This window comes from Staurois parvus, unplaced genomic scaffold, assembly GCF_062004578.1.
Source record: "Staurois parvus isolate SC_StPar_1 unplaced genomic scaffold, SC_StPar_1.0 ptg000668l, whole genome shotgun sequence".
In the NCBI taxonomy this organism is placed as follows: domain Eukaryota; kingdom Metazoa; phylum Chordata; class Amphibia; order Anura; family Ranidae; genus Staurois; species Staurois parvus.
This window is the reverse complement of record NW_028318464.1, coordinates 4,826,399-4,852,077: the sequence shown is the minus strand read 5'-3', so window position 1 is coordinate 4,852,077 and position 25,679 is coordinate 4,826,399. Positions and strand designations below refer to the sequence as shown.

Genomic DNA, 25,679 nt, shown 5'->3' with positions numbered 1-25,679 from the left:
GGGCAAAAATATCACTCTGTAGATGTGCAAAGATGATAGAGACATTAGCAAAAACACTTGCAGCTGTAATTGCAACGAAAGGTGGTTCTACAAAGTGTTGACTCTGGGAGGCAGAATACAAAAGCACGCCACACTTTTCAATTATTTATTTGTAAAAACTTTTGCTTGTGATTGTAGCCGTATTAGTGCACTTGTGACAGAAACAATTGAGTACTGTCCGTGATAATTTTTTTATTTGCACTAACATACAATTTTTAGGACAAGCTTTTTGGGGTATGTCCCCTTCTTCAACACCCAAGCAGTACTACTTCATAAAGTTTTAGCAGAATGTTAAAAGAAACAATCTCTGAGGAAAAAAAAAAGCACACACAAACAAATGTATGCAGCAATGGTTATAAAACCAGTATTAGACTAGAGATAAGACAGAGCAAAAGCAAAATGAGGGAGAAAACCCATGTCTAAATTAAGGCTGTTATCTTTTGTATCAAATAGAAATATCATTCTCAGTTCAAAATTCTTCCTTTCCTGAATAGTTTTGAAATTCCCTTTAAGAACTAAGATATTGAGGTCTTCCATAGTGTGGTCCGGTTGTGAGAAATGGTGTTCCCCAGGTGTGCAGAACTCATCCTTCTTCTCAACTTCTGTCCTGTTCCACCAACGTAACATCCTTTGCTACATTTGTTGCACTGAGTAAGGTACACAACATTTTGAAAACCATTTTCCTTCCACTTCACAATTATGTGCCACTTTGTGTTGGTCTATCACATAAAATCCCAATAAAATACATTTACGTTTTTGGTTCTAACATGACAAAATGTGGAAAATTTCAGGGGGTATGAATACTTTTTCAAGGCACTGTACATGCATAAAGCCATTTAAAAAGTTGTATCGTCTAAACTCGTCTGCTTTAAGCATGTATTTTCCTGAGGGTCCTCTGCTAGCTCTGCCAGCAAGAACCTGCATACCATGCAGAAAATACACATCTGCCGGTGATAATGAAGTCTAAGGCTTGCGTATTTTCTGCATGGAATACAGGTGCTTATGGCAGAGTTAGCAGATCTGCATAAAATACACACTGAAGATACTCCTATTTAGAGATGTGTACAGTTCTTATGATTTTATGCATACACACGTTTACTGTTTAAAATCTGCAGATTTAGCCTGGATGTAGCTACCTTTTTTGTACACCTCCTAGATGCAGTACACATTTTTATTTGTAGACATAGCTGTGTGTATGGCTCCACTGATTTCTATAGTGTTGCATGTAGATGCGTACAAAACTATATGCTGTATGCATCTCATTACGGCATTTTAGATGCTTGTGTGAATAAAACCTGCAGTCTCTTTCAGACAGATGGCTGTGTCTATCGTCCTCTGAAAAGCAATCCATGGTGGATCACTTTTCAGAGGGCTTTAGAGCAGCAGCTGCCAGGCGTTCAGGAGGCAAATTGGCTCACTGGTGCAGCACGCTTCATTTGACCCTAATGAGTACACGTAGACAGGCACTACCACCTGTCAAACTCTGCAAGCCAAGTTAAAGTGGCTATAAACCTCTAATATGAAATATGAACAAAACATATTCCTCTATAGTGTGTTCTTGTCTCAATTCACAGCACTAAGTGTCATTTCTATCCTCAGGCTTGTTCGTCTGTTATCTGCATCAGTTAGTTCTGACAGTTCTTCCTGAGGAAAAAGGTGACAGGGCAGGGAGCTTCACCACACAGCCTGTGATTGACAGCCTCAGCTCTGTTTCTGTGTGTTGCGAGGGGGGGGGGAGGTCTCTTCCCTTTCCTCCAATCAGCACTCACTGAGCTCTCCCCCCCCACACTTTTCTGAAACTTAGAAGAGCTGTATAAATTCTGCACTTTAAACAGATCTAGAGAAGAGAGGGCTGCAGACAAATGGGTACAATTTATGTAGGAGGATTTTTTTAATTTCCGTGTATCACCTGAGGACAGTTACTTCACTGGGTATATGTAAGAGTTTAAAACCACTTTACTGTTGCAGCTATGAAGCAAATGTGTATAGGCCATGTGTATATCTCCATCCAACTGTAATAGTAGAATTTAGCTAGGCACTATAACCATGGCTCATCTGCCCATTTTTACCACCCCCTGGCTGCCCATGTGAATAAGCCCTGAAAATTGATGACAGACTCACATACGCAGCGGTTGTTTGGATTTGCTCAGGTGCCCAATTGCTTACATTTGTACAGGGATGGATTCAGGGCACTGGATGCCATCTGTTTGCATTCATTTCTGATGGAATGTACGGGAAGATCCATACAGCCTCCATACAGTCTGTGAGCATGTCATCAATTTTATCAGGTGCCTACATGAAACGTCTGTCATTGCTGAGTGCCTAAACCTGAAAAGAACAATAAACACACCATGGATGGAATGGGTTGTTGACTATAGATCAATTAATCCTACTGGAAGAGATCAATTGCAAAAGAAATGGATCATTTGTTGAAGCGTGTATAGACACCACAAGTCTTCTGCAATGATGCAGCATCATGATCCATGTGTATATTCTTAGACTAGATGTTATTTATTGGGAAGGTATATGGGTGAGCTTTGTTCATTAGTACCTATGGGGCAGTGATCATCTGTGATGGTAGATATTTGTATTTTGCCTTTTGCAATGTTTTTTCATTTTATGTTTTTGTTTATGTTCTAAAATGATGTCACCACCTGCTTCTATGGAAACAATACTTGCAGTATGAGCCTGTGGTTGATGCAGGCTGCTTACTCATTTGTTGATCAGTTAGTACACACTGTGGTTAATTTACTTAAAGTGAACATAAATCTGAACAATAAACTTCTCTTATTCACTCCCCTTTGGTTTGTTGGATATGGAATTGAAAGTGTTTGTTATAATGTGCAAAAAATACCTGATGATCATGTCTAAAATCTAGTCAGCTGATTCACAGGCTCCCTGGCTATGCTGACTGTAATCAGTTAGCAGAACATTGATTACAGTTCTCTATGTGGACTACAGAACACCTCCCCCACACTAGAGGGGTCTGTAATCCTAAAACACTTCCTTCCTTGGATGAGACGTTGTCTACTCCCACTGATTCTGGGGCATTTTCCACTCCCAATGGCCACAGCCTGACCATTCTAAAGTCTGGAAACTGGCCTTTGTTGAGAACGTTTTTGGAGACCCCTGGTCTATAGGCTGCTTAAGATGCAGTTTTTTTTTGTCCCCCAAATTGAAATATCTTTTTTGATTGGTCTTCTTCTGTCATACCAGTTACTGACATCCCCATAAAATTTTGTTTATTTGGGTTACAAAAGAGAGGCATTGTATTGATTGGTAGCAAAGTGGGTAGCCCTCTTGCCTTACAGTGTTGGGGCCCCTAATTTGATCTCCTCCTTCTGCTGTCTCTGTGTTTTTTGTTTTTCCGCTGGTTTCTCTGATAGTCCAGACATACTGGTAGGTTACCCGGCTGTCCTGGGTGTTTGACTGTAGTAGGGGGATTAGATTGTAAGCTTCTTTGGGCACAGGTGATATGATAATTTAGTATTTTCTAAGATTGTGGAAGGTGCCTTAGGACTACAGAAAGAGAAGTAAATGAACCCAAATGTTGTGCTGCATGATTTTAAAATGGCCTAAAGAGAAACTAGACTTCATCTGGGCTCCACAAACCAAAAATGCTATTTATTTAATTTCTAAGATTCAGTGCAAACTCCCCCATCCATCTATGCCTCCATGTTTTATCCTGATGAAAAATCACTTTGAAAATCACCCCCTAGTATTTCTGGTCGTGGCCATCTTGCGTAAGGGCAGATGATTCATGTAGCAATTACTTCCTGGAATTAATCTGTCCTTAGCCCAGACATGCAGGCAGGAGGGTGTTTTTAGCTGAGAAAACCCCTCCTCCTCTCCTGAAGACTCCTGGGATGTATGACGCCATTTGCCTAGGCAGGGAAACCAGGAAGTAACTGAAGAAATGTGAAAAAAAGTGTAAAAGAAGTGCATATGATCTACTATCCCATCTATTTACTAATGCTAGCAGCAAAAGGGTTAAACATAGTCAATGTTGATTGAGAGAGTGAAGTTCCACTTTAAGATACATGTTCTATAACATCAGCAGAATGCATAGAATATATTAAAACATTGTACTAATAAATAGTATTCCAAAAATAATTGATCAGTTTGACTGCTAGAATTAATTTCTCTAAGACTGACATATACCAAGTACTTTACTATAGACATTGAGGCTGGCTTCACAAACCTTTGGTATATGTTGTGGTAATGCATGATACCATTCATTTAGTTACCCTACTACACAGTACAGATGGTGTTAATGGACACACCCTTCAGCACATACCATGCCTTGTGGTTCATTGCTTAAAAAAAAAGTTGCAGGTCCAGTTTTCACGCTGTTGCTGCGCACTTGCAGCTTTTTGTAACTTAAAATCAAAATGTTGAGCAGCAAGATCCAATTGGATGAAATGCATCATTTAGAGCAGGGGTGTGGAAATGTTTGAAAAAACTACTTGTCCAGGGACTAAATCGGTGTCCCAATCTACTTGTCCCTTATGACAATCTACTTGGCCCACCCTTTGCAGCTATAACAGCTTCAACTCTTCTGGGAAGGCTGTCCACAAGGTTTAGGAGTGTGTCTATGGGAATGTTTGACCATTCTTCCAGAAGCACATTTGTGAGGTAGGCACTGATGTCGGACGAGAAGGCCTGGCTCGCAGTCTCCACTCTAATCCATCCCAAAGGTGTTCTATCAGGTTGAGGTGCAAGCCAGTAAAGTTCCTCCACCCCAAACTTGCTCTTTCGTGTCATGTTGGAACAGGAAAGGGCCATCCCCAAACTGTTCCCACAAAGTTGGAAGCATGAAATTGTCCGAAATGTCTTGGTATGCTGATGCCTGAAGAGTTCCCTTCATTGGAACTAAGGGGCCAAGCCCAGCCCGTGAAAAACAACCCCGTACCATAATCCCCCCTCCACCAATCTTTACACTTGGCACAATGCAGTCAGGAAAGTACTGTTCTCGTGGCAACCGCCAAACCCAGACATGTCCATCAGATTGCCAGACAGAGAAGCATGATTCATCACTCCAGAGAACACGTCTCCACTGCTCTAAGTCCAGTGGCGATGTGCTTTACACCACTGCATGTGACGCTTTCAATTGCATTTGGTGATGTAAGGCTTGGATGCAGCTTCTCAGCCATGGAAACCCATTCCATAAAGCTCGGTACGCACTGTTGTTATGCTAATTTGAAGGCCACTCAATGTTTGGAAGTCTTTAGCTATTGACTCTGCAGACAGTTTGCAACTTCTGCGGACTGTGCGCTTCAGCATTCTCTGACCCTGCTCTGTCATTTTACATGGCCTACCACTTTGTGGCCCATTGCTGTTGTTCCCAGTTGCTTCCACTTTGTTATAATGCCACTAACAATTGGCTGTGGAATACAGGTGAAACTCAAAAAATTAGAATATCGTGCAAAAGTTCATTTATTTCAGTAATGCAACTTAAAAGGTGAAACTAATATATGAGATAGACTCATTACATGCAAAGCAAGATAGTTCAAGCCGCGATTTGTCTAAATTGTGATGATTATGGCTTACAGCTCATGAAAACCCCAAATCCACAATCTCAGAAAATTAGAATATTGTGAAAAGGTGCAATATTCTAGGCTCAAAGTGTCCCACTCTAATCAGCTAATTAAGCCATAACACCTGCAAAGGGTTCCTGAGCCTTTAAATGGTCTCTCAGTCTGGTTCAGTAGGAATCACAATCATGGGAAAGACTGCTGACCTGACAGTTGTGCAGAAAACCATTATTGACACCCTCCATAAGGAGGGAAAGCCTCAAAAGGTAATTGCAAAAGAAGTTGAATGTTCCCAAAGTGCTGTGTCAAAGCACATTAATAGAAAGTTATGTGGAAGGGAAAAGTGTGGAAGAAAAAGGTGCACAAGCAGTAGAGATGACTGCAGCCTGGAGAGTATTGTCAGGAAAAGGCCATTCAAAAGTGTTGGGGACTTTCAGAAGGAGTGGACAGAGGCTGGAGTCAGTGCATCAAGAGCACATCCTGGACATGGGCTTCAAATGTCTTATTCCTCTTGTCAAGCCGCTCCTGAACAACAAACAGCGTCAGAAGCATCTTACCTGGGCTAAAGTGTTGCTCAGTGGTCCAAAGTCCTTTTTCCTGATGAGGGCAACTTTTGCATCTCATTTGGAAACCAAGGACCCAGAGTATGGAGGAAGAATGGAGAGGCACACTGCAAGATGCTTGAAGTCCAGTGTGAAGTTTCCACAGTCTATGTTGATTTGGGGAGCCATGTCATCTGCTGGTGTCGGTCCACTGTGCTTCATGAAGTCCAGGATCAACGCAGCCGTCTACCAGGAGATTTTGGATCACTTCATGCTTCCTTCCACAGACTAGCTTTATGGGGATGCTGACTTCATTTTCCAGCAGGACTTGGCACCTGCCCACACTGCCAAAAGCACCAAAACCTGGTTCAATGACCGTGGGATTACTGTGTTTGATTGGCCAGTAAACTTGCCTGACCTGAACCTCATAGAGAATCTATGGGGCATTGCCAAGAGAAAGATGAGAGACATGAGACCGAACAATGCAGAGGAGCTGAAGGCCGCTATTGAAGCATCCTGGTCTTCCATAACACCTCAGCAATGCCACAGGCTGATAGCTTCCATGCCACGCAGCATTGAGGCAGTAATTGCTGCAAAAGGGGCCCAAACCAAGTACTGAGTACATATGCATTCTTATACTTTTCAGAGGTCCGATATTGTTCTATGTACAATCCTTGTTTTATTGATTGCATGTAATATTCTAATTTTCTGAGATTGAGCATGGAAATGTCACAGATGTACTTATTGCACAGGTGACAACCTATCACGGGACTAGAAATTCTGAGGACCCTCTGCACACTGGTATATACCCTTTCAAGCAGAGTATGCAATAAATAGGGATATTTAGTTCACACATATTGCAATACATGCTTAAGCTGGCCAACTGCGTCAAAGTAATCCCTCTATGGCCAGTCATACTCTGCCCTGCCTACGCAAATGCTACTGTGGACACAATTCTAGCATGGGGAAAAGACACAATGGGGAGAGCTACAAGGTTCAGGTCTGGCTACTGACCCAACAATACAACAAACGAGATCCCTGTGCTCAAATCCCAACAGCTAGTGCATGCATTTATCCATCAGGTGCTAAAGAGGTGTAACCACATATTAACACTAGAAATTCATACATATATATAATGTATGTATGTGTGTCCAATGTCCCAAAATTTAAAAAAAAAATTAAATAGAACTGTAAGTCAAACTTCATACATTTTCCAACATGCTCACATTTTCAGTGAAAAAAAACATTTGATCCATACTCACCAAATACTGTGAATTCTCAAGCTAATATAGCTTTCAGAGACAAAAAGACAGATGGGGTGTGGTATCCTCAGAAGTTGTAATACTTTTTAAGCGATTTCTCACTGACTCTCCTTCCCAGATATTTCCACATATAGCGATATAAAACATAAAAGAAAAGATGCCAATGGTATATTACTGTATAACGATAAAAAATATACATAAAGTGCCAAAAAAAACCTTCCTTACACTCACATAAGGTGGTTAGACACCAATTTTCATGGAATTATATGCCTCCCAAATCACAGATGATGATCCATCCTTAACTTCTTCCAAGCTCTCACTCATGGATGGATGGATAGGGGTAATTTGTGACCAGCTTGTAACTCTCAAACCTTCACTAATAATTCCTCCTTAGTTTACCCCGAATTAATTCTCATGGATGGATGAAAAATGCAAAAGAAAGGATACCAAAATAGCGTAATACTGTAAAAAAAAACTTTTAATACTCAAGTGATGCTCCAAATGCACTCACATTTTAAAAGTGAATATAAACCTTTTTGTAAATAAATCAGACTCCTCAAACTTGATCCAATAGCCCTTCTGACAATTCCAGCTAGGCAGACACAATTGTTCAGCTGTGGCAATGAAGAACTGGCAAAATTGTAGCATTAGATCTCTTTGCCCACATTAAAGATGGCCACGGAATGCCGCATCAGCGTGCGTTCCACTCACCGGATATGACGTCACACGTACAGGGTCGGAACCGGAAGTTACGTCAACGCGTTTTGCCTTCCAACAGGGCGTCGTGAGACTTTTGTTGGATTTTAATATATAATTTTTCACAATTTTATTATTTGTATTATTTGCACTGTATCACTTTTATGAGTATATTTTGATGTTTAGTCAATTTCTGAACAGCAGCATTTATTTTAATTTATGGTTTATTCCTTTGGCGCAAGTTTTATATATATGTATATATATATATATCACAAGTGAGTACACCCCTCGCATTTTGTAAAGTAGTGAGTGTACAGCTTGTATAACAGTGTAAATTTGCTGTCCCCTCAAAATAACTCAACACACAGCAATTAATGTCTAAACCGCTGGCAACAAAGGTGAGCACATCCCTAAGTGAAAATGTCCAAATTAGGCCCAAAGTGTCAATATTTTGTGTTGCAACCATATTTTCCAGCACTGCCTTAACCCTCTTGGGCATGGAGTTCATGCCTTGGGCCCAATTAGCCATTTTCCCTCCCTGGTGTCATGTGACTCATTAGTCTTACAAGGTCTCAGGTGTGAATAGGTAGCAGGTGTGTTATGTTTGGTGTTATCGCTCTCACTATCTCCTACTGGTCACTGGAAGTTCAACATGGCACCTCATGGCAAAGAACTCTCTGAAGATCTGAAAAAAAGAATTGTTGCTCTACATAAAGATGGCCTAGGCTGTAAGAAAATTGCCAAGACCTTGAAACTGAGCTGCAGCACGGTGGCCAAGACCATACAGTGGTTTAACAGGACAGGTTTCACTCAGAACAGGCCTCGCCATGGTCGACCAAAGAAGTTGAGTGCATCAGCATCATATCCAGAGGTTGTCTTTGGGAAATAGACGTATGAGTGCTGCCAGCATTGCTGCAGAGGTTGACAGATGGTGTCAAGCGTGTGTGGTGGCAACCAGGTGAGGAGTACAAAGACAAGTGTGTCTTGCCTACAGTCAAGTATGGTGGTGGGAGTGTCATGATTTGGGGCTGCATGAGTGCTGCTGACACTAGGGAGCTACAGTTCATTGAGGAAACCATGAATGCCAACATGTACTGTGACATACTGAAGCAGAGAATGATCCCCTCTCTTTGGAGACTTGGCCGCAGGGCAGTATTCCAAAATAACGAACCCAAACACACCTCCAAGACGACCACTGCCTTGCTAAAGAAGCTGAGGGTAAAGGTGATGGACTGGCCAAGCATGTCTCCAGACCTAAACCCTATTGAGTATCTGTGGGGCATCCTCAAACAGAAGGTGGAGGAGTGCAAGGTCTCTAACATCCACCAGCTCCATGATGTCATGAGAGGACTTCAGTGAAGCTCTAGTGAACTCCACGCCCAAGAGGGTTCAGGCAGTGCTGGAAAATAATGGTGCCCACACAAAATATTGACACTTTGGGCCTAATTTGGACATTTTCACTTAGGGGTGTACTCACTTTTGTTGCCAGCGGTTTAGACATTAATGGCTGTATGTTGAGTTATTTTGAGGGGACAGCAAATTTACACTGTTATACAAGCTGTACACTCACTACTTTACATTGTAGCAAAGTGTCATTTCTTCAGTGTTGTCACATGAAAAGATACAATAATATATTTACAAAAATGTGAGGGCTGTACTCACTATTGTGAGATTGTGTGTGTGTGTGTATGTATATATAAAACACCAAACACAAGCAAGGGTGCTAACTCCACTGGTTCCAAAAAGTCGGAAGTGTCTAGTTCTCTTAAAGAAGAAAGGTATATCTATTACAATCCAGGCATCCATGTTAATGAGCCAGCATGAAACACAGAGAGAGAACAAAAAAAGGGGGGGGGGAGGTAGAAAGCAGGGGGGTGAGTTTACCCTTTAAAAACTGCTTGGTAAACCTCTAGAAATTCAGGTAATAGAGGAGTGTTTTAAAGCCCCTCAGAGGGCTATGAAAAAAAACGTATTCCAATCTTCTGAATAAAATAATGTAGTGCGATGTATTCAGTTGATCTGTGCCATTAATCATTGGTGCACAGACTGCAGCAAAAAGACTGGTGAATTGACCTCTTTGGTTTATTAATCTTTCGGAGAGCCTGCTAACGCTTTCCGTATGCCAGCCCCTCCAGTCTGACTAAATTGCATCTTCTACAATGACTCAGAGCATACCAATCTTTAGAAGTACAAGTCTTCTGACTCACTTTGAAGAATTTGATTAAACTCTTTGGTGGAACACTCAAAGCAGACAGGCAACCATAATGTCTCTACATTTGGGAAGGAAGTTCATTAAAACCCAGAGCAAACCTACAGACCGTAAGCACATAGCGGCCCCATCCAAGATCTGATGTGAGGCCTCAGGTATGTGTGGATGAAGCATGCTTCAGAAATAGAGCAGTACAGTGATGTTCCCATTCTGTGGCCTCAGTCTATAAATCATATAAAATGACGTTTCCTGTCATATCATTATTGGGAGAAAAGACAGTTAATCCAAAGTCTTTGTAATGTACTTAAAGTGTAAGTCCAGCCAAAACATACTATGTCTTAGTTGGATAGAATTTGCGGAGGATATAATGTCTGTCAGGTCTTCGCAGATATCTGTGATGTCACTGGGGAGATTTAACCTCACTTCATGCCTCTGTGACAACAGTCATGAGAATGTCTAACAAAGGTACAGGCAGCAAGAAAAAGCTGGTGGATGTTTCGGTCTTCCCCCACTCTTTATAATGGGTTTTTAATTGTCTGTTACAGTGGTTTCCTCTCACTTGGTGACAACATTTTCAGGGGAAATTTCTCCCACAAAGACACAAACAGACACAAAAGAGGTTGGCCCCCCCCCCTCTTCCCTTCCTATACAGTCATGGTCAAAAATAATGGTTCCCCTGTATTTCTGTCTGATTTTGCACCACCAGAAAATTGTTGGAATCACAAATGTTTAGGCATTCTTATGTTTATTTCTTTTGTTTGTATTGGTATGACACAAAAAAGTGGAGAAATAAAAAGCCAAATCTGACACATTCCATGCAAAATCCCAAAAAATGGACTGGACATAATTATTGGCACCTTCTCAAAATTGTAAGAAATAATTGCATTCCAAGTGTGTGATGCTCCTGTAATTTGTAATTATACTTACCTGTATCAATTAACAGATCTTAATGAGAAACTCATTGATGGTTACTGAAATCGACTGATTTCAGTTATTTTTTCCAAGGGGTGTGCTACCAAATATTAAATGGAGGGTGACAATAATTTTGTCCATTCCAACTTTATGGGGATAAAGTTGTTGCTACCAAGAAAAAGCTGAAAAAAGCATGCCACTCCTAAAACACACATACCTTAGACCCCATTCGCATATGAGCTACTTGGCCAAAACACACAATACTTATTTGGGTGCCATTCATTGTTAATGGCATCCCATGACAAAATGCCCAAAAAACAAGCAAAAATGCACTAATTAAATGCGTGCCAAAGTCGGCTCCACAAAAGGGTACAGAAGCTACTCTGGAGAGTACATGTCAACCAAAAAACATTTAAAAGAAATGCAGGAAAAATGTGATTCTCCTGCATCACTCATATGTGAATGCAGCCTTAGGGCTTGTTCACACTTGACTGTTTAACCAACTCTTGCTGTTTTACCAACTCCAAACTCCCCTATAGCATTTGGAAAGCGTTGGTCCAGCGTTTGCAGAGCGTTTCTTAACGCTCGGCAAATGCTCCGCAAACGCCGCATGTGCGGTTCAGCGGTGGTTGCTAGGCGTTTGCCGAGCGTTAAAAACGTCCTACAAACGCCTATAATGAAGTTTGATCGGTGTTACCACTCCGCAACCACCCCGCAACTGTGTCGCAACCGCACCACAAACGCCGGCCGGGCGTTTGCGGAGCGGCACCATAGACTAGAATAGGAGGCTTCAACGCCTCCTGACTCGACCAGAGGCATCCGTTTTGCCGCGCCGCGACACTAATGCTCCCGTTAGAACAGCACCATGTGCTGCAATGTGCAGAATTGTCCGAGGCGTTTGGGAAGCAGTAAAAACGCTTCCCAAACGCCTTTCTGCCGCCTGCACACAACACTAGTGTGAATGTAGCCTTACAGTAGCCATGCATGGCTCAATTCTCTCCCATTCAGCCCTTAGGCTGAATGAGAGAAAATTAAATGGATTCTCCATCCCCACTAACAGTGTAAGTGGAGGAATCTTCTCTAACAGCTATTGAAGTCGGGTCATTATGGCACAAGTGACCCTTGTGAAATTTTCCACTCAGTTCAATCAATTTTTAAATCAAGTTTTTCTTCAAACTGGGGGGTGCTTGCTGAGCCGCCCAAAATCTTCATTTCAGCTGATTTAGCAGGAATTGACCTATATTCGCGCAGTCTATGGCCAGCCTTTGTTGGGCTCTTATGGATGCAGATTTTCTGAACAATATGTGCACTTTGGTTTAGTGGCTGATAACAAATGTGTTTTTTTTTTGGCGAAACTTGCTTTGCTGATCTATGGATTGTAAATGCTTTCATTTGTGTTTCTCCTAGGTTCTAACTGCATTCTTTCACATGACCCACTAGGTGAGTAAATACATTTGTCTTCTTCCATACCAGTATATCCATTGACTTATTCAATAAGTCAGCTGTGTGATATGTGCAGAATACAAAAAGATCAGAGACCTTTCACTAATTAGATACTCTATCCCTGGACTCACGGCACTTTTCACATCATCATTCCTCATTTAAATGTTGTATTTCTATCTGCTGAATCCTACACATTTTTTTACATGATTTTCTGCTCATTCAATGTTTTATGACTGCTTGCTCTAGATTTCTGCAGCTGGTTATTTCATTAAGCACTACCTTACTAAATAGAGGCAGTTGGCATTTTCTGAACAACTTTGCAATTTATGTTTCTCACAGTATAGGTGTCCTTTAAGGCTGTACTTTGTTATACTATTAATGCTATTATAATTATGCTGTTAATACATATCAGTATTTTAGTTGTAAGTATGTATAAAGGCTTGCTTAAAGCTCAACTCCAGCCTTTGAGTTTCCCCATATTTACAAGCAAATACTCTCCTGTGTTGAAACTAAATATTCTCAATTTCTTGCAAACTTGCTTCTCCACAATAAAACCCTTTGAAGCTACAGCAGCTATCTTTGAGCCTGCCTTCATGTTCTCACTGAACAACTTCAATCATCATCAATCCCCTCATGATCCGTTCCATGGTTGGCCTCACAGCTATCATCATTCTCTGCCATCAGTCATTATGTTTCTGAGCATTATAGAGACAAATACATCTTTAGCATCCCATCAGGTGTGCATGCTTCCCAGGTGATGAAGACTTTAGTTGTGCAATCTCATTTTAGTTGCTTCATTACAGATCAAGCAACCAATCAGTAGATTGCCCAGCTAAAGCAGCAGCACCCAGTAGCCAGCAGGGAAGAGTATGCATGTCTAAAGGAATGCCAAGGATGTATTCTTTCATAGAATGCTCTTGAAAGAAAATGCTGTGAAGTTTTCAGGAGCATCCCTGCACCTCTGCTGTATCAACAGAGATATATGTTTTGAATACAAAAGGAAAATTTGATTTTCAGTTGCATATTGATTGGGGGGGGGGGGGTCAAGGAAAGGTATTATTTGCATGTGGTACATTTTCAGCTTTAAAGCAGAACCCTGAGAAATAGACACAATCTATCCCTACCCTACACTCCTAGGATTAATAGCCTAGAGGTGCAGGAATAAGCTTGTATTACTGATCTAGGCGGACCCTCTGTATCATTGTGTACAGTGCAGAGGCACTGGAGTTTTGCTTCACTATGGGTAACAGTGACCTTTTAAAGAGTATGTTAGCCCAACATTTCATATTCCTGATATGTCTCTGTTGTACCATGTATTTGTGTTAAAAAGTGTCTTGTGCTCTTTGTATTGTTTTCTTTGTGTAAAGTACCTGGTGATCCTACTAGTCCCCCTCTTTCCTATTTCAAACCCACCATGCTAGGCATGACAGCACATCCATCCCAGAGTGGTCAGTTTTGTGACTGTGCTGGGATCAAAGCCTGCCTGTCCTCCAGTGGTCAAGACTTGTGCTGACAGCCAGGGCTGCTGATAAGAGGGTACATCTGGGCCTCTTGTAGGGGGCCCGGGGCCCTGTCACTTTGACAGAGGAGCCCAACAAGCTGGCAGCTTCAGGTTTCTACATGCTTAGTATAGCAGCCAATAGTGCTGCTTATCTGAGCATGGGGGAGGGACAAGACAAAATACACTGCACTTGCTGCAGCGACAGTTGCTCCTCCTCCCACCCATCCTTAGCCAATCGGCAAGCACTACCCCCCCCCCCCCTTCTCCAGCCCATCACATTTGACTGTATATGGAAGATGCTGGTGATTGGAGCAGGGCTGAATGGGGGCACCAGGAGGGGGAGACACAAAAATCCTGAAGCCCAGGAGCCACAAGAAGAAGGTACATTCAGAAACTACTGATCACTTGTAATGCAGCTGATCTTATCAGTGTGTTCAGGCAGCGTGTAGGTTACACAGGATACATACATGCCCTGCGTGTTCAGGCAGCATGCCGGTTACACAGGATACATACACTTCTCACTTTTTTTTTTTTTTTAATAACTGCCTAGTCTAACCTGCACCTGAACACACTGATAAGATCAGCTGCATTACAAGTGATCAGTGACACATCATTGGACACATTGCTTGATGTTGTCTTTGGAGGATTTACTGCTGGTTAGGTGGTTAGGGCTGGCAGCTTCACAGATTCATTAACTGTTTACTGTCCTGCACTGCTGTTGACCTGCTGACTGTTTTATAAAACTGGAAGATTGGAAGTACTGCTGCCTTCTGTCACTTGTTGTACTTTGTAAAGAGGATTTATGACTTGATCTTGCAGAGCTGGTTTAAGTAGAGTGGAGCAGCCCTGCAATATTATATACAGTCTCTGACAGTCTCCTGTACTCTTAGATTGTAAGCTCCAAGGAGCAGGGCCTTCCTAAATCTCTTGTATTGAACTGTATTGTTGCTTTATTGTCCCCCTTTATATTGTAAAGCGCTGAGCAAACTGTTGGTGCTATATAAATCCAGTATAATAATAATAATAGAAATAATATCTGCAGTCCCCAGCAGTATGTCTGCAGTCTCTGACAGTCTCCTGTAGTATGTCTGCAGTCTCTGACAGTCTCCTGTAGTATGTCTGCAGTCTCTGACAGTCTCCTGTAGTATGTCTGCAGTCTCTGACAGTCTCCTGTAGTATGTCTGCAGTCTCTGACAGTCTCCAGTAGCATGTCTGCTGTCTCTGACAGTCTCCTGTAGTATGTATGCTGTCTCTGACCCTCTCCTGTAGTATGTCTGCTGTCTCTGACCCTCTCATGTAGTATGTCTGCTGTTTCTGACCGTCTCCTGTACTATGTCTGCAGACTCTGACTGTCCCCTGTACCATGTGTGCAGTCTCTGACTGTCCCCTGTACCATGTGTGCAGTCTCTGACTGTCCCCTGTACCATGTGTGCAGTCTCTGACCGTCTCCTGTAGTATGTCTGCGGTCTCTGACCGTCTCCTGTAGTATGTCTGCGGTCTCTGACCGTCTCCTGTAGTATGTCTGCGGTCTCTGACCGTCTCCTGTAGTATGTCTGCGGTCTCTGACCGTCTCCTGTAGTATGTCTGCGGTCTCTGACCGTCTCCTGTAGTATGTCTGCGGTCTCTGACCGTCCCCTGTATTATGTCTGCGGCCTTTGACCATCCCCTGTATTATGTCTGCGGCCTTTGACCATCTCCTGTAGTATGCAGTCTCTTACCGTCTCCTGTAGTATGTCTGCAGTCTCTGACCGTCTCCTGTAGTATGTCTGCGGTCTCTGACCGTCTCCTGTAGTATGTCTGTGGTCTCTGACCGTCTCCTGTAGTATGTCTGCGGTCTCTGACCGTCTCCTGTAGTATGTCTGCGGTCTCTGACCGTCTCCTGTAGTATGTCTGCGGTCTCTGACCGTCTCCTGTAGTATGTCTGCGGTCTCTGACCGTCCCCTGTATTATGTCTGCAGCCTTTGACCGTCTCCTGTAGTATACAGTCTCTGACCATTTCCTGTAGTATGTCTTCAGTCTCTGACCATCTAGTAGTATGTGCCTGGTAGGTGTAGAATAGAGGGACATTTTTTCTTATCTAGCGCACAGGCTGAATTGCACCACATGCTGGAGCCGCATTTGTCGATGGTAAAATTAAAGGCCTTGATAACAGTCCCTGTTGCTGGTGGAGTAATACCAGCCTACCTCCTTCAGCAAGTAAGTGCTGAGGAGAGGGCAGCTCAGTCTTAGGGAAACAGCAGCAAAACAGTGTCAGTCTCAGGCTGGCAGCTATCATCATTATCATCAGTGCAGCAGGCAGTGGTCAATCTGCAGGAGTCAGCACACAGAGGGATCATCTGCAGAGCATTCTCACAAAAAGTACAGTGAGATCAAAGTGCGCACACACCTTTCCCCCATGCCGTGCCCTGCTGTTGCCCATGATGAATTGTACTGTCAGCAGCCAAAGTTTATCATCATCATCACACAGTACAGGGGCTTTTGAACCACAGCACCTGTATTGTGTGATTATTATGATGATGATACTAGAAGGACAGTGAAATGCATTCTACAATTGCTACATTCACACCAGCATTTAGGGCCGGTGAAAATTGTAGCGGCAGTTCCTCCTTTGGCTCTCATCAGGTAGGTGCTGTTGCTGGCCCCGTTCTCAATAATGACAGGTCACTCGAGGCCTGCATTTTGTTTTGAAGCAGAGTCAGGGGAGGGACCAGGGGTGGGGTCAAGGGCAGAGTCGAAGGGGGCCCCGACAAGTAGGTTTCTCCTTGTCTCTTACTGGCCAGCCCCCTACAGTGTCAACCCCCACCTCTCCAATCCTCTTATGCAGCTGAGAACAGAGGTTATGTGATTGTGAGTTATGTTTTTTTTAATATCTATACATACGTTTTGCCTTGCATTTCTATTTTAAACTGAATGGGTTGTTTTACAAGGTGAAGGTTTACATATACTTTAAAGCCAAATTCCAGGCATGGAATTTTTTTCTCAGAGAATGGGTGCAGGAACTCGCTCTCTATTCCCCTAACTATGCCATTCTTCCCCCGTGCACAGCTCACCCCTTCTTCCCCCGTGCACAGCTCACCCCTTCTTCCCCCGTGCACAGCTCACCCCTTCTTCCCCCGTGCACAGCTCACCCCTTCTTCCCCCGTGCACAGCTCACCCCTTCTTCCCCCGTGCAAAGCTTACCCCTTCTTCCCCCGTGCAAAGCTCACCCCTTCTTCCCCCGTGCAAAGCTCACCCCTTCTTCCCCCGTGCACAGATCACCCCTTCTTCCCCCATCCACAGCTCACTTATTCTTCCTTCTTCCACAGCTCACCTCTTCTTCCCTCATCCACAGCTTACCTCTTCTTCCTCTGTCTATAGCTTACCTCTTCTTCCCCCATTCACAGCTCACCTCTTCTTGTCCTGTCCATAGCTTACCTCTTCCTCCCCTGTCCCCAGCTCACCCCTTCTTTCCTCATCCATAGTTCACCCCTTCTTTCCTCGTCCATAGCTCACCCCTTCTTTCCTCGTCCATAGCTCACTCCTTCTTTCCTCTTTCATAGCTCACCCCTTCTTTCCTCGTCCATAGCTCACTCCTTTCCTCTTCCATAGCTCACTCCTTCTTTCCTCGTCCATAGCTCACCCCTTCTTTCCTCGTCCATAGCTCACTCCTTCTTTCCTCTTTCATAGCTCACCCCTTCTTTCCTCGTCCATAGCTCACTCCTTTCCTCTTCCATAGCTCACTCCTTCTTTCCTCTTCCATAGCTCACTCCTTCTTTCCTCTTCCATAGCTCACTCCTTCTTTCCTCGTCCATAGCTCACTCCTTCTTTCCTCGTCCATAGCTCACTCCTTCTTTCCTCTTCCATAGCTCACTCCTTCTTTCCTCTTCCATAGCTCACTCCTTCTTTCCTCGTCCATAGCTCACTCCTTTCCTCGTCCATAGCTCACTCCTTCTTTCCTAGTCCATAGCTCACTCCTTCTTTCCTAGTCCATAGCTCACTCCTTTCCTCGTCCATAGCTCACTCCTTCATTCCTCGTCCATAGCTCTCCCCTTCTTCCCTCATACACTGCTCTCCCCTTCTTCCCTCATACACTGCTCTCCCCTTCTTCCCTCGTACACTGCTCTCCCCTTCTTCCCTCATACACTGCTCACTTCTTATTCCTTCTTCCACAGTTCACCTCTTCTTCCACAGTTCACCTCTTCTTCCACAGTTCACCTCTTCTTCCACAGTTCACCTCTTCTTCCACAGTTCACCTCTTCTTCCACAGTGCACCTCTTCTTCCACAGTGCACCTCTTCTTTCATAGCTCACCTCTTCTTTCTTCTTTTATAACTCACCTCTTTTTCCTTCTTCCATAACTCACCTCTTCTTCCTCTTTAAACACTATACTCCTTCTTCTCTCTTCTCCCCCTGTCCACAGTACACCTCTTCTCCTGTGCACAGCTCACCTCTGTACCCTTGCTCAGACATCAACTCTGCACCGCTGCCCACAGTTCACCTTAGGACCTTACCCCGTCCACAACTCACCTTTGTGTACTTCCTGTCAACATCTCACCTCCACATTTCACTTCTGTACCCACATATACAGCTCACCCCAGTCCACAGCTCTCACCTCTTCACACCCTGCCACCTCTACACAACCTGTCAACCTGCCCCCATTCGACAGCTCTTACCCCACAATACCCCTGGGTGCCAGCTGAAAAAAGCCCTTGTTACATTGGTCCCATTTGGGCCAATGAAAGTATGTTTGTGCCATACCTGTGGGATCCCTGTAAAAGCTGGAAATCAATGTAGCAAACACTGCTGCTCCAATGATATCCACTAACTTCTGAGTCCCATGCCAAGCAGCTGCCCTGAGCATTGTGAACACAGGAGGTTAGACTCACTCAGCACGGGCGCCATTCAGGGAGTGCTTTGTATTTTCTCAATTAATGCAGTGCTCTCCGATTGGACAAAGTGGCGGGGCAGAGCAGTGACATCATGATCTCCACCTCATCAAGTCGGAGAATACTTTGCATTCATTGAGAAAATACAGATTCTTATTTGAATTGTGCCCTTGCCGATTGATCAACCCCCGTGTTCATAATCTAGCAGGGCAGCCCCTCGGAACAGACCCTAGAATCTAGTTAAAATCACTGTATTAGCGGTGTCTAGTACATTGATTTCCAGCTTCCACAGGTATGGCACATACATACTTGTGTTGTTTCAAGCTGGAGCAATGTAACTATGTAACCTAAACGTCTTCAGCCTTAAATGTGAAGTAGGCAGTTTAGTTGCTCATACAGCATGGGGAAAGCATTACTCCATATATTCCACAGGACTGCAAAGCAGCACTAGGTTACTTTTAGGGTTGCACAGCTACACTGACCTTTACAAAACTCAGGAGGCAATTATTTGGTCATGGCAAAAAATGTTAAATTGTCCTTGAACTGATATGTATGACACATAATAAGAGGTTTCATAATTCACCAATTATCACATTTGGATTCCAGAAATAACTTTCTTTTGTTTTTGAGAGTTAATTTTATAACATGACACCCACTCAGTCTGACTAAGGTCAGATTTATGCAAAAATGATAGAATGTGTTATAGTTTGTTCCATGTTGAGGCCCCTGGGTGAACTCTTCAATATCCTGTACCTGATCTTATGGTGTTTAGTACATCTACAATGAGAAGCTATATTTGCCGAATTTTTTTGCATTTTTGTCAAATCCACATGTATGGACTGTTAGTGCCAAAATGTTTCCCAATAAGAACTGACATTGTGAACTGTTATGGAGGACAAATTGCAACTATTTCAATATAAGACCAGAGAGTCGTCTACTTAGTGAAAGATATGCAGCTTCATTTTGTAGAAAGTTGGAATAAATGACAAAAGAAAGCTGTCATATACTGAATTGTCACCAATCAAATGTTTGTGTTTATTTTGTAACCTATAGTGTTAATAAAGGTGCCAACTTCTCTACCTTTGCCATAAATTGGTGGGATCTTTCAGAATAGGAAGGGGTCGATCCCCATGTAAATAATACCTTGCGGACCACAGTAGTTGAGGGTTTGTTACCAGTAGTAACAACCTTTCTAAAGCTGGCTATATACTAGAAGATTTTCAAAGTCCTAAAGAGGCATGTATTTGCCCATGGGGCCTGTAGTAGTAATGTCGGCTACTATATGGATATTTAAATACCTATATATTAGGAAATAAAACCAATACACAGTGCAGAGTGGCAGTTGTGCTTATTGTCTTCTGCAAACTACTCCAAAGGTCTCAAGTTTTATCCAAAGTAGAACCAAAGGCAAAACTTTTTTTTATATTGGATAGAGCAACCTTTCCTAACCATTTTAACCCTGAGGAACCCTTGAAATACAGTAATTTTTCCAGTCTCTGGGAAACCCTACTATATCTATATCTGTACCAGCTATATCTATCTCTTCATCTCATGGTACATTAGTGTGATGGTCAGTGGAAAAAATGCTCTTTTTAAATTTGTGGTCAATGGGAAAAATTCTCTTCTTACAGATAGTTTTAAAAAAAAAAAAGCTGATTTACATCAGTGTACTACAACAAAATGGCACCCATCTGCTAACTACCTTGGCATATAGTGAGCTCCTCTAGGTAAAAAAATGGCTTCAGCTTGGTCTCCTACCCATAGGTAGGAGACCAAGTTGAAGTCATAATTTACTAGTGTATCCTTCAATACTTTCTTTGATTTACTCTATGACATACTTTAGACATACAATAGACATGCAGGCATGGTATGTATGAAATAATTGCTTTTAATTTCAGCACTTTTCAGGACAGCATAAGGGTACCAACAAATATTTCTACGGTTGTATACACAGCTATCTGGTGACCATATAAAAAATGAATATATGTAATCATAAAACACTTCTAAGAATGTATTTTTTTTTAAGTAATGAAAATATTCCTATTCAGTTACAAGTAAAAAAACATGGAGGTATTACTGTTCATCAACGCCCTGTTAAACAGCAGTGACACATTTTCATTAGACAAACCTCATGATAACATACAGTCATGGCCGAAATTGTTGGCACCCTTGATATTTCTCCAGGAAATCATGTATTTCTCACGAAACGTATTGCATTAACACATGTTTTGCTATACACATGTTTATTCCCTTTGTGTGTATTGGGACAAAACAAAAAAAGGGAGGAAAGAAAGCAAATTCGACATAATGTCACACAAACCTCCAAAAATGGGCTGGACAAAAGTATTGGCACCCTTTCACAACTGCGGATAAATAAGAATGTTACAAGCATGTGATGCTCCTGTAAACTCACCTGGGGCAAGTAACAGGTGTGGGCAATATAGAAATCACACCTGAAAGCAGATAAAAAGGAGAGACGTTCACTTAACCTTTGCATTGTGTGTCTGTCTGTGCCACACTAAGCATGGACAACAGAAAGAGGAGACGAGAACTGTCTGAGGACCTGAGAACCAAAATTGTGGCAAAATATCAACAATCTCAAGGTTACAAGTCCATCTCCAGAGAACTAGATTTGCCTTTGTCCACAGTGCGCAACATTATCAAGAAGTTTGCAACCCATGGCACTGTAGCTAATCTCCCTGGTCGTGGACGGATGAGGAAAATTGATGAAAGATTGCAACGCAGAATAGTCCGGATGGTGGATAAGCAGCCCCAAACATGTTCCAAAGACATTCAAGCTGTCCTGCAGGCTCAGGGAGCATCAGTGTCAGCGCGAACTATCCGTCGACATTTAAATGAAATGAAACGCTATGGCAGGAGACCCAGGAGGACCCCACTGCTGACACAGAGACATAAAAAAGCAAGACTACAGTTTGCCAAAATGTACTTGAGTAAGCCAAAAGCCTTCTGGGAAAACGTCTTGTGGACAGATGAGACCAAGATAGAGCTTTTCGGTAAAGCACATCATTCTACTGTTTACCGAAAACGGAATGAGGCCTACAAAGAACAAAACACAGTACCTACGGTAAAATATGGTGGAGGTTCAATGATGTTTTGGGGTTGTTTTGCTGCCTCTGGCACTGGGTGCCTTGACTGTGTGCAAGGCATCATGAAATCTGAGGATTACCAAAGGATTTTGGGTCGCACTGTAGGGCCCAGTGTCAGAAAGCTGGGTTTGCGTCCAAGATCCTGGGTCTTCCAGCAGGACAATGACCCCAAACATACGTCAAAAAGCACTCAGAAATGGATGGCAAAGAAGCGCTGGAGAGTTCTGAAGTGGCCAGCAATGAGCCCAGATCTAAATCCCATTGAACACCTGTGGAGAGATCTTAAAATTGCTGTTGGGAAAAGGTGTCCTTCCAATAAGAGAGACCTGGAGCTGTTTGCAAAGGAAGAGTGGTCCAAAATTCCGGGTGAGAGGTGTCAGAAGCTTATTGATGGTTATAGGAAGCGACTGATTTCAGTTATGTTTTCCAAAGGGTGTGCAACCAAATATTAAGTTAAGGGTGCCAATACTTTTGTCCAGCCCATTTTTGGGGTTTTGTGTGACATTATGTCATATTTGCTTTTCTGCCTCTGTTTTATATTTGTTCCAATACATACAAAGGGAATAAACATGTGTATAGCAAAACATGTGTTAATGCAATACCTTTTTTGTGTGAAATACTTGATTTTCAGGAAAAATATCAAGGGTGCCAACAATTTCGGCCATGACTGTATTTGTCTCCAATATGTGCTGCAAAGCTTGACTTTATTGCTCAGCAACTACCTTCAGCCTTTGTCCTGGGTACTTTCCCAGATCTCCAGTTTTGTAGCTTCTCCGGTTACACCATTAAGGGGATTTCTGTACTAAATAAGTAAACAAAGTTTTAAACACCTGGGATCTAAGTTAGAGGTTCACAAAAATGGGATATATTTGGAGCTTGTATAAGCTCTGGCTTCTTTCTTGTCTGGGAAGAACATTTTACCCAGTAGTTAGTAAGGTAATAATTTTCATTGACCTGATGACTCTTCCAGTTAGTTGCATTGTTGGCACTGCTGGTGAAATAACACAGAGCACCTTAGCCTATTATTGCCATCCAGGACATACTCTACATGTCACTCCATTTCAACAAAGGTTATTGGCCAGACTGCTTATCGAAGAAAGACATCATTGTCCTCTTCTCTTGTACATAGGCGTTATTTCTGGCCAGGCAAATTCCAAGACCTACATAGTCAATGCACTTTAAAAGACTGGTTTCTACCTTTTTTTGGAAAATGTTTGTTCACAGTGGAAGCAGATGTGTCCTATACTCTAAAATTCCTAGCTAGCTCCTACTTTGACCTATCTGGCCCTTGAAAGCTTTATTAGTTTGTCCTCCTCTCCATTAGTTGCACCAGGTTGGGCACCAGGAGTCTAGATGCTTTTTCTCAGAGCGGTTGGCATTTGCGTCTGCTGTACAAAAAGGTAGGTCATTGGCATAAAAGATTCTTACACGGGAAATGATTATGCAACTGAGAGGTGATGTTTACAATAGGAGTTACGAAGCTTTAGTATAACTGCCAGCCAGAGGTTGGCCAATGCTGAAAGCAGAATTAACACAATTATTCCCATAACCCAAATTCAGACTAATACCTTAACTATGTCTCAAACAGAATGGCCAAAAAATGCATGTAACTGTGGTGGAACTATTACACTGTAAGCTCTGTTAAAACAAGGGACTGATGTACATGCTTCAATGTTGTCCTTTAAGGCATTGCAGAATGCATGTCAGTACTGTATGCATGGATAAATAACTGCATTTCCAATAATATGAGTTTAGGTTTCAGTACTTTCTTGTAGTTTTACTGAGTTAAACATTAACTATCATCAAATTTCTCTCTATGAAAATATTTCTATGTTATACCATACAACAGTCCCAATTATGGATAGCAAGAAGGGCATATGAGAAGTAGCATTTCGGTCAATTGTTGTAGGCTGAGAATGTTGGCAGCCAGTTGCCGAGACAGCCGGCCGATATTCAGCCCCTATGTACAGAAGCCGGTCTGGCTCCTGTCGAAGGGGCATGACCTAAAAAGGTCTGACGATCAGTATCTAATCAGGGCTTTCAGCCAATGGCTGAGAGCACTGACCGGTGTGTTCTGAAGGGGAGCCGTCCCCCCTGTCAGAACACAATAGCTCAGTGGGGAGATCACTGTACTTACATCGGATTGTTAGTACAGGATCTCCTCCTGAGCTGTTTGGGTTGAGCGAAAAAATAACTGATAGTGTGTACTAGGCTTAAGAGCAAATAGTGCACAATAACAAATCTTATCTTTGCTAGCCAGAAAACCTTCCTATATGTGTCTAGAGACTTGACCCGGTGACCAATAAGGGCACTTGGAAATGAATGGCAGTTTGCAGCGAAGCCAGCAACAGTCCCAAAATGAACAATTCCAAAGAAGAGATGAAATCCAGGGTCAGTGGTAGGCTTTTTTATTTAATAGCAAACATTCCAAGATTGAAAGATTAACATGTTAAGCCATTAGGGTTATTTAGTAAAACCGGAGCGTGCAAAATCTGGTGCAGCTCTACATAGACACCAGTTTTCAGGTTTTATTGCCAAAGCTTAGTGTTATTAAACCCACAACAGTAAAATCAGTCTGTATATGCAGTAAAGCATGCTTGTTATACTCACTGTGGAACCTAAGGGGTAAACCTTCTGCATTGTTTGATCCTGTCTTCTCTGATCCTCCTCTTCTTTTGCTGTCCCCAATCTATCTGCCCTAGTTAGAGCAGCAGTGGGCACGTCTGCACATTCTCTGTTTGGTGTGTATTGCTAGAGATGGTTTTTTTTTTGGGTGGGTGCATGTGATCAGCACAGGGCCAATCGGTTCCATCCAGATAGAGGGTCAGTCTCATAGGACAGTCAGAGGAGATTGAAAACCCCTCCTACAAGATTAACCAGTGTAGTGCGTTTTTTATGGGTTTAGCTTTTTTTTTTCCCAACAGGAAAGTATTGACTTTGATGTGACTTTGTATGGGTGTGACTTTTTTTTCTAATAGGAAAGTATGACAGTTCTGTTTATTTAGTGCGACTTTGATGCAACTTTTCTGTTCACACTACTGCAACCTGAAAATTGCGCAACGTATGGTGCGACTTTGCCAGGTGACTTCCTTTTGACTTGATGTGACTTGAGTACTACTTTAATGCCATGCAACTTTACCTGTGGCCAATGAGAACTTCAGCTACAGGTAATCTTCCTGTAATGTGGGATCCAAATTGCATCAATATAGATGAGGATCCGACTTGGAGGCGCCTTCCATTAAAGTGTATGGGCACAAGTCAGATAGAAGTCGCCTAAAAGTAGTACAGGAACCTTTTTGGGGTGACTTCATTAGTGCTAATTAAAGTGGTAGTAAACTCATTTTTTATACTTTTACCTACTGGTAGGCTTACAATAAGGCTTATCTATAGGTAAATCCCCTAAACATGCACTATTTAGGAGATATTCTAATGAGCGTCATCTGGTGACATCACCAGCGCATATGCTCTGAAGGAACAGCATACCAATGCCGTTTCTTCAGAGCTGTGTGCTGCGGCCGTAGCTTCCACGCGCATGCGCACTAGTGATGTCATCGTGGCTTTGGCCTTTCA

At 42.6% G+C, this 25,679-nt stretch overlaps 1 protein-coding gene across 1 annotated transcript in view; it reads left to right on the top strand.

The window, feature by feature from the left end:
* Window positions 1-25,679, top strand: part of RELB (RELB proto-oncogene, NF-kB subunit) — a 56,704-nt gene that overhangs the window by 5,369 nt on the left and 25,656 nt on the right. The window contains exon 2 of the mRNA XM_089651988.1: window positions 12,602-12,634. Within this exon, the coding sequence (XP_089508114.1) occupies window positions 12,602-12,634 (33 nt within the window). The remainder of the gene's footprint in view (window positions 1-12,601; window positions 12,635-25,679) is intronic.